A 9,770-nucleotide genomic window follows, 5' to 3' on the forward strand; every position below is an offset into this window, starting at 1 on the left:
CTACCCCCAACCCTTTACCACAACAGCAGCCACGTGGGCAGCGTGCGGTGCTGCTGGTTTGTACATTACTGCTGGTGACTGACAGTGAAAACACAGTTTACCTCTTGGGTCTCTCATTGAGGCTGGTGCTTCGGGCACGAAACGGACTCTGCTCATGACTGTCATCGAATGGCAGAAGGGCGTTGGAACGCAAACCCTGAAGGAACACAAAGAAAGGAACCAGATATGCAAAACAAAAGTGGTGACCCAGATTTACAGATGATTACCAGTTGTGCCCCCTCTGCTACAGGTTTCTCAAACTTCACAAGCATCCAGATGCACCTAACTGGACATGTTTCTCCTGAACAGTACAAAAGTTCAATGAAACATCTCTCTGGAGACATTTGAGGTTAAAAGTGTGTTGTGCAGTTACTTAAGCCACCATTGCCAGAGCAAATAAATCCAAGTGAATGCCCAAAAGTGCATTAAGAAGCTGAGACCTCAACTTTTTGCAAAAGAGAAGGGAACAACTATGTGCAATGCAATTCAACACTATCAGAATGCAATGAATAAAAAGCATGAAGTAATAAGTAGAACTGACAAATCCAGTGGAAATATCCAAGGACAATTTAAAAGAATGTTTCAATATATGCTACAATATGCTAATTTGCCTTTTTGTCAAGAGTTCAATTCTCTGTACAATATAAAGCTGCAGCCTGAAGCTGTTAGCTCAGCATAAACACAAAGAGCTGGTCTGTTCTAATGTGAGGGTTATATCTCTGTTGTTTTCCATCTCTTTCTGGAGAAAATACACCAGGGTCACTTTAACATTTTCTCATCTGAGTTTTTATGCTAAGCATAAAAAACAAGTGGAAATGAGGGTGGTGAAAACATTCTAAGCCCACTACTGAAAAGAAAGCAATCAAACATAAACGTGTTATCTGATAATTACTGGACAACAAGTTATTCTCAAGAACTGAAGGAAGTCCAGAGAGCCTTGTTTCAGATTGCATAAGAGTTTGTAAAAGTTGTTGCCTTTTAATTAAACTATCGTTAAGTCTCTGAAAGGAAGACACTTTCTTTTATAAATGTGTGAGCAAGGACAAGGTCCTTTTCAGCGACATTGATTTCAGTGTAGGAGCTACGCATCTGTACTCTCTCCTAGTACTGCATTATTTCTTTTCCTTATATTGTTCATGTGTATGAGCAGGTGAGTAATAGTAAATTCAGCTTCAGGTTTGAAGGCTCTTTTTTGTCATTCACTGTGGTGTACCTTTGTGATATACTGAACAAAGTCCTTGCGGAAGGGTAGTCTGCAGCGTATGAACCACATGGCAATCACATGGTGGGCCAGGGACACAATGTACTGGTTGAACCTGATGGGATTTGAAGAAATACTCAGATCAGAGTGAGTCTCTGCATCAGGGAATACAAAATGTCACATGTGCTAGGACTTACTTTGAGGGGTTAGTGTAAGGTAGTGAGATGGCAAACACGCTGACATACTGCTCAGCTACAAAGTTGGCATACAGATGGGGAAGGCGCACGAGGGCTGTGAAACACAGTAAAAAAAAACAAAAAAACAACTGAAGACTTTGGCCTTCAACAATATAAAAGAATACAGAAAAAGAGAAAAGTACTCACTGGAGAGAAACTCGAGCATAGGAGATGCCATGGCAACAGTAGCAGAGATGTGAGTGAGCTTGACGATAAGAGCAGGAAGAAGCTTGATCATGATATCAGGCATCTCCACCGTGCACATTGTAAGGGCCACCACACATTGCTTGGCACAGCGGTAAATGAGCCCAGTCTCGAGGCACTGAACCAGTTCTCTCTGCATGTATCAATGAAAGGATGAATGTAATTCCACTTGTATGTTTCCATATACACTCACCAGTCACTACATTTGGTACACCTTGCTACTGCTGGGTTGGACTTTACTTCACCTTCAGAACTGCTTTAATGTGTGGCATATATTCAACAAGGTGCTGGAAAGATTTTGGTTGTTAACATGACAAAATGACAGAAATGCTACAGATTCGTTGTCTGCACATCCATCACTGTTCTATCACCACCACCAAAAGTGCTTTATTGGATTGAGGTCCAGTAACTGAGAACCCCATCTGACACCATTGACAGAGTACAGGATGGATCCATGCTTTCATGTTCTTTATGCAAAAGTCTGACGCTACCATTCAAATGTGTCAGCAAAAATCAAGACTCATCAGACCAGGTGACATTTTGTCAGTCTTCTGTTGTCCGATCTTGATGAACCTGTGCAAATTGTAGGTTCAGTTTCCTGTTATTAGCTAAGTATTGACATCCGCTGCTGTAGACAGCTGTTTCAAGTTTCAACATGCTTTGTAAAACATGGATGTAAGAACTGATATTTAAGTTAATGTTGCCTTCCTATCAAAGCAGTCTCACCATTTTTCTCTGACTTCTTATTTGGACCATTCTCTTTTGATCAGCACTAGCAACAACACCATGTTCAGAGACATTTAAATCGACTCTCTTCCCCACTGTGATGCTCGTTTTGAATTTCAGCTGTCCTCTTGACCAGGACTACAAGCCTAAGTGCATTGAGTCGCTGCCATGTGATTGGCTGATTAGACATTTACATTCACAAGCAGTTGAATGGGTGTCACTAACACTCCATGGACTCAGCGTACACACCATGGAGACTTTGGTGTGTACGTGCATGAATTTTGTTTAAATATGAGTTCTAACAGTAATAGAATGCAAATGTACAAAATAAACAGGCTGCACATGTAATTTGCCAGTTCTGTAATGCAAAGTCTGTCTGGTATATGATTAAGCTAATCTGATCATTCACAGCAAGAAAGTGGGTTTCATGTCCTGCCTCTTCCGGTACTCTCAACAAAACCATGTTATTTCTATCTAAAGCAGAGTACATCCTGTTGTTTGCTGCATGTGAAGACAAGCAACCTGGTTCAAACCTAGTTTTCTCAACATAGCCTAAAGTTGTTTTGTAGATGCTAGCATAAAACTTATCATAGTATCCTGTGAGAAATAGCACAGAAGGTGTTTGATTTCTGCAGACTAGTCTTTGTACCTGTCTTGACTGCTCCAAGTAGTTGTGGTAGGAGGTAATTGCTGTAAGAACGGGAATCACTGCCAGCTGAACATCTGTGCGAGAAAACCCCTCTGGAGTCTTTTTCAATCGCTCTGAGATGAGACGATCTGTCACCTACACACGCAGAAGAGATCAATAACGATTGAATTCACTCACAACATAATATCCAGTGTATGGATCTGTATTTATGTGCATAAAGTCAGGCTACCATGCAGCAGAGTGTAGAACACAGCTGATCTAAGTTGCATGGTGATGTGAGCAGCAACACTTTGTACTGCAGCATCCATGGCAGCTTGTCAAGAACCAGCTTCAGCACCTTCCAATCCGTCTCCTGTAAGAGAGATAAATCATATCCGAACCTTTTACAGATAAAAGGGAAGTCACTGCAATTATCGGTCACTGCTTCTGCATTCTAACAGCTGCAATGCCTATGATTTAATTCTGATATGAATTCAATACTGTCTGCCAATCAGAAAAGAAACCTGGCTTAAAAAGAGGAGCTAAATGGGCTTGTTCCAGGGGGGTGCATCTAGCCCCAGTGTAAGATATCTAAGGATAACTCTGAACTTAAAATGTATAGCAACTCTAGTTGAGTCTAAGAATAAAGATACAAAACTAGGCATGAGGCCAACTGTTTAACCACAGAACGTATATATGAACTGTGCAATGCTGTTTGATACAATAATTATTGTGTGTACCATCTTGAGGCACTGCAGGAGGACACTGAAGGCAGGCGAATAGGGAAGGTAGGCTGAGCGTGTTGAGGCTGCTGAACTGGGAGGAGCAGCAGGAGGAGCAGGGCTGCCAGCAGGAGGAGAGGTTGAACCTGCTGGCTTCTTTTCACCAACACGTTTCTCTGGTTCCCTGAAAAACAACAAGAACAAAAGCAAGTGACACAATGTTAGAGAGCTGTCAGTAAGCTCAATACCTTAAAGGAAATGTTTGTGTTCTCACCCTATATCACAGTAGCAATAAGGGCTGAATCTCATGACACCATCTTTGTTTGGGACCCCAAGACGGTGAAGAGAGTCTGCACGCATCATGAGGAAGAAGTCAAACACCTGAGAAGAAAAAGGAGGAATCAACAAAGAAATGATGTAATAAGAGGTAAAAACATTTGAGTAGTGACAGATCACCTACCTTTAGTCTAATAGTGGAGGCGATAGTTGAACAGTACTTGTTCTTGTAATGAAGCTGCAGGTGGCTGATAAGCAACTCATAAACACGACTCGCATGGCTGGCTGGCAGACTGTAAAGTTTGCTCTGTCAGAAGAAAAAGGATAACATGTTATCACCAGGTAAAATATAATAAATGTTTAGTTTATTTGATAAACCTTGATAATCTTAGTTTTGCTAGCTTAATGAAAGTCTTAGGCAGCATGCAACATTTCATATCAATTTAACACACTATAAATAGTTCACTTCTAATAGTTTGTTTTGTTTTTTTTCTTCCATCTCATGACCCTTACCATGTACCTAACAGTTGGCTAAGTATCATGAAATGCAAGCACATGACACCACACTGGCAAAAATATCCAACATTACAAAACAGTAATTACAGACACAACATAATTACAGACTTTGCAGAGTGGTCACCAAGAAGGCTGAAATCTATCGTCATCAACAGTTAATGATTAGAGCTTAATTATGGGATTAATAACTGCCGGGCCAGAACAAGAAGCAAGTCTTGAGTCTGAGCGATTATGTTTAAGATTTTATAAACTTCACACATTGTTCCAAGGATCGATTTTTATTGTAAATCAACTTTGTTTAAGAAAATACAACATTTGTATTAGTCCGTAGATAAATCATGTTTTGCTGTCCAGGTATATACATCAATTTACATTCGATTTATATTAATAAAATTGGATGACACCTGAGAAGCTGACAGGCAGGTCTGTTAAGCTTGCGACATTAAGCATTAGTTTAGTCTTTCCATCAATAAAAGTTTTAGCTGCTGACTCATTTCATTAAGAGGAATTTTTTAAGTTACGTAAGCAGCAGCTAGCACTAGTTTGGAAAAAAAAAAGTTTTCCTTTAATACATTTTTAGGCCGGAGAGGGCAGTCGATAGGTATGTGTCAGATAACCAGGTCAGAGTACAGTCACTGCAGCATGACAGCAATGCAAAGACGCAGTGAGGCAACATAACAAAAACTGTTTTGGGTTTGGTTAATTTGGTTTGGACAAATTAATTGTCCAATTTTTTGTTTGTGAATTACATTTTTTTTTTTTGCTTGTTATATTCTCAGCGTTTTGTGCCATAAAGAGATCTTTGAGCTCTTAATGGTAAAATGTCACCAAATAAAATGACATTTACAGTCTGACAGCAGTCAACAAAGCCAATTTTAGTCCATTTTAATGGAGGGGAAGGGGATTTCTCCACTGATTGATGTCATTTGATGCCCTACATTGTGATAAGTGACTGTGGAAGAAACTATGTCTTAATATTCTATTTTAACTCACCCACAACTCTTCACATCTACTATTTTTATGTATACCTGCAGGATTTCAAGCAGGCCCAGAATAGCAGTCCTGACGTCCTCCATAGGAGACTCTGCTGTGGGGTCTCTCTCAGAAACCTCTAGGGGCCCTGAACACACCAGAGAGCGGCTAGACACCTAAAAAATAATTATAAAATGGAGAGAAGTAATGACATTGTGACAGAAATGGGGCGGTTTTGTGTGATTGCATGTACTCTTTTTGTACCCGTTCAATGATGTCCAGCAGGCTGGTGAAGTGGTGCGTGTTGCAGCCCTCAGCGAGGTCTACTAATAGCTGAGTAGCCTGTTTTCTAACTGCCAAGTCCCGGTCTTCAGCAATCCCACTGAGCTGGGGAATCACCACCATTTCAATCAACTCATCCTGGAGAAAAAATAGAAAATAAGCAAAGAACACAAAAAGGAAAAGTATGATTTTTTTGAAAATCATAAACGGAGCTTGTACAAATGTGTCAAACATTTGTACAAGCTCCGTTTCAAAAATAAATTGCATGTAAATAAATTTTGGGAGGCTCAGAAGTATGTCAGCATCTGAGTGGTGCTTGCTACTATCGAAATATCTTCTTCAGTAAAAATTGGAACTATGGCAAGAGAAATGCACCAGAAGCTTTTCAGTCTGGACAGCGGACTGGAATTACACAGGTTTCTGATGTGAGCGTGTATGAGAGAGCACAGACCTCATAGAGCTGCCGGTTGGTACTGAGAACGAAGGACAGGATATGAAGCACTTTGATTCTTATCACACTGCGAGTCTCATTCCTTTCACAGAGCAAAAGGGTGAGATAACAGAAAGGGACAGCGGAGATTAAGATACTTCAGAGATAGAACAAGAACGAGATCGAACATCACAAGGATAATACTATAACCTCCCTGAGATATATACGTGTGTCAGTGTGTGTGTCCTACCTGAAGAATTTCTCCATGAGCCGGTGAAGGCTCTGAATCCAGCCTTCTTTAGCAGGCTGGATAGACTGAGCCCTGTAGGAGATAAGTGTCAGCACTGATGCATCCTGCAAAAGATAAGATTCAGATTAGTGGGGGGGGGGGCAACGCAGTGTAAGAGGTCTAAATTACAACAAAAGTTGGAGGAGGACAGAAGATAATCAAAGCACTAACTGGTCTTTTATCAGCACATTTCTCCACCAGGCTGAAAAACTTCTCAGTGGAGCCGTGGTAACCGTTTTGTTCATAAAGCTCTTCCACGGTGGTCAACAGTTCATAAACAATGGCCTTTAGTTCCGCACTGCCTATTGTCTGTGAAAACAAGAGGCACACCACTTGGTCAAGCTAGAACCATTACTTTTTATTCTGTATACTCAACCAGATAAAAACATAAAAATTAAAAACTACAGCTCTGCATATTTAATTTGGCAAAAAGTCCTTCCTAAAACAAGCCCAAATGGGATTTGGGTCTCCAGCTGGAATCAAACAACAACAACAAAGGTGTTAACTACTACACTATGAAGCATAGTCAATCACAAGTGAAATATATTTTCAAGAACCTGAATCTGTTGCAACAGTCGCTCTATGATGCCGAGTAGGATGTCCCATGTGACCACTTGTAGCTCTTTACCGTACTTTTTGATGAGTCTTGTTATTGAAAGAACAATTTCGTAGGAGACCACCTCGTTGGCACATGACATGGCCTGAGGGACAGAAATAAAAGTCACTTATTCAGCACAGTCATCATATCAAGTGCAGTCATTTTACCCCCATATAATCTTTCAACCTCAGGTTTGATCTAAACACATGGCAACAACTTAAAGTTTGACTACATCCTGCATGAAAGAAAATATCTGTATGACTTTGAACACAAAAGTGAAAATCTATGCCACGGGTTTAGAAGTCAGACAGTCTGTTCTTTTCACCCTATTGTGCAGCTTTCCAGCTCCATATTTTTGATGCAAAGCAAAGCTATTCTATATTAGAGCATCTTTGTGTCAAAATTATCCTCATTTATCTTACAATGGACCTTTTTGCAGCTCCTCTTTTGTCCGCTGTCTAAAACAAGCAATTTTAGGCCTCATTCAATCCAGAAGCACAAAAAAAGGTTTCATAATTCTTTGATTTTTTTTTTAATGAATTCTTAACAATAATAAAGCCACAAAGTAGAATATTATCCCGAATTTAAAACCACTTCTTTAAGCCAATTTTCTACTTACTGGCTCCTCCTTGCAATCAAAACCATGTGAGCGGGGTTGCTGTGCTCACAGACAGAGCCCTGTGCTTGAAATGACCACAAGAACGACCAGCGATGGGAATCAAGAACAAGTTCTTGTACACAACAAGTTCCGAGTAGCCCAGTTCCCTGGAACTGTTAGTCTGCTTGCCTATCGATCCCGCTTATCGGTTCCACTTGCACTACAATCAGCCAATTTGTTTGCGGGTCGGAGGTGGAAGATGGTGGCACAGTCTACAGCATGGATATGAACATTCGTTTTATTGCACAAAATGACGAGGACATGATAGTAAAGTGGAAACTGCATCCAAGACAGAAACTGCAGTATTATGCTGGTAGCACAATTTTGGCTCATTGCAAGCATCTACAGAGACCGCAGCATGCTAACACTAAGCTAGCCAAACACCATGCTAACACCAAGTTAGATACCTAAATAGTAAGAGAAAGATCAAATGTGAGTCCTTATTAGGATAGGGATTTGTGTTGGTGTTTGGGGCTGAAGCCTCAGGTTTATATAGTTAAATAGTAATTATGAGAGTGTGTTTCAGCTATTTTACAGAGCAACATGAAAGTAATATAGGAGTATAATGAATTACTTTCTCTTTGGGGTAATTAAGTACCATACTGCATTACAAAAAAGTGTTCTGTGAAATCTTTTTTTTTTAGTAATGATCCAACCTTGATCACAACAAAAATGGGAAATACCTCCAACATGAGCATACATTTGACTCACCGCATGCAATTAATTTGCATGAATGTAATGTCTTTGATACGCTGCACAGCAATGGTGGTCACTCTCAAAGTGGACCCAGTGAGAACCCAATGAGCAAATTCTTATAAATTCCCATCCTTTTTAAGGAAATTTGCTCTGAATGACATTGCACAGATTTAAGACCAGGGGAGCAGAAAATAAGTAAAAGTATAATAAGTCCTTATAAAACATTAAGAACTCCAGTGTGCAAGAGAGGCTTACCACCATAAAATCCTATCAGTTAAATTTTTGATTATGAGATGTGGACTTGACCCTCAGTATTATAATCTCATTGCAAAACTGCATGTATATTTATGTGAGTTACCTTGTAGAAAGATGGCAGAACAAGCGTCGGTGTATTTTTGAGTGCAGGCAGTCTGTGTGCGCCCCAAAGCGCCATTCCAACAAAGAAAACTGCTCCTCTTAACAACGGTGCATCCTCCATATACACCCTGGTGGAGGGACAGATCAAAGAAGAACTGCACCATACCTCCAAACTTATATATGCTCATTCACACAAAGTCAGAAATATTGTATATTTAACCAATAATACCTTTCCTCCATAATGCGACACATGGTGTAAATTGCACTATGGCCGAGGTGAGTCCCCAAAACCTTTCTCATTAACTGAAGAACCAGAGAGCAAAACAAAGCGTAGGGACAACAAACGGCACAGAGGAGGACACAGTTATGAATTATGTCCCTTCAAATCATAGACTTCAAACAAGAGGCAGAATTGTATATATGCAGGTGTGTTCTTGCCTCACCTTCCAACAGGACTCGCAAAACTCTTTGACGTTGACCGTACGGCAGAGTGTGATTATGAAAACGGTTAAAGAGTCGGAGGGCAGGCAGTTGTAACACACAACTGCATCGAGCACTTGCAGAGCCACCTGGAAAAATACAAAGGTTGGAAATACTGGTGACCACCAGCGCTACAAAACAGTCTGAGGTTCACAAATCAAAAAATATGGTAGGGTTTGTCTAAATGGTAGGTTTAACTGAAGCTAATGATTGTGATTTACTCAAAAACATTTACTTTAATAGATCAGATTAAAACCATCTCTAGCTTTGGCGTACAGAGTTTTCACATATAATAAATATATGGACACTGGACAGTTATTCAGTAATTTTTCTTAAACCTGCAGGTTCGTGAAGGGCCTGTCATGTATTTACTAAACAAAAACTGCACCTTCTTTTGAAGAGGAATCATAAACATGTCGTGCAAAGGCCATTACACACTGAGGGTGTTGCAAAAAAAAAA

General features: G+C 40.2%; 1 protein-coding gene across 5 annotated transcripts in view; it reads right to left on the bottom strand.

Annotated features, from left to right (window-relative positions):
* The window catches only part of tsc2 (TSC complex subunit 2), a 35,433-nt gene that overhangs the window by 19,436 nt on the left and 6,227 nt on the right, over positions 1 to 9,770 (bottom strand). For all 5 annotated transcript variants that reach the window (XM_005735680.2, XM_005735681.1, XM_005735683.2 and 2 more), the window contains exons 8-25: positions 9,274 to 9,399; positions 9,060 to 9,133; positions 8,832 to 8,958; positions 7,079 to 7,222; positions 6,693 to 6,830; positions 6,483 to 6,586; positions 6,254 to 6,335; positions 5,785 to 5,940; positions 5,577 to 5,696; positions 4,217 to 4,339; positions 4,031 to 4,137; positions 3,775 to 3,940; positions 3,285 to 3,407; positions 3,056 to 3,190; positions 1,624 to 1,813; positions 1,438 to 1,531; positions 1,253 to 1,355; positions 102 to 196 (exon numbers count right to left, since the gene is read on the bottom strand). In XM_005735680.2, the coding sequence (XP_005735737.1) occupies positions 102 to 196; positions 1,253 to 1,355; positions 1,438 to 1,531; positions 1,624 to 1,813; positions 3,056 to 3,190; positions 3,285 to 3,407; positions 3,775 to 3,940; positions 4,031 to 4,137; positions 4,217 to 4,339; positions 5,577 to 5,696; positions 5,785 to 5,940; positions 6,254 to 6,335; positions 6,483 to 6,586; positions 6,693 to 6,830; positions 7,079 to 7,222; positions 8,832 to 8,958; positions 9,060 to 9,133; positions 9,274 to 9,399 (2,207 nt within the window). The remainder of the gene's footprint in view (positions 1 to 101; positions 197 to 1,252; positions 1,356 to 1,437; positions 1,532 to 1,623; positions 1,814 to 3,055; positions 3,191 to 3,284; positions 3,408 to 3,774; positions 3,941 to 4,030; positions 4,138 to 4,216; positions 4,340 to 5,576; positions 5,697 to 5,784; positions 5,941 to 6,253; positions 6,336 to 6,482; positions 6,587 to 6,692; positions 6,831 to 7,078; positions 7,223 to 8,831; positions 8,959 to 9,059; positions 9,134 to 9,273; positions 9,400 to 9,770) is intronic.

This window comes from Pundamilia nyererei, unplaced genomic scaffold (genome assembly GCF_000239375.1).
Source record: "Pundamilia nyererei isolate P.nyererei 1_Seehausen unplaced genomic scaffold, PunNye1.0 scaffold00065, whole genome shotgun sequence".
NCBI classification, from domain to species: domain Eukaryota; kingdom Metazoa; phylum Chordata; class Actinopteri; order Cichliformes; family Cichlidae; genus Pundamilia; species Pundamilia nyererei.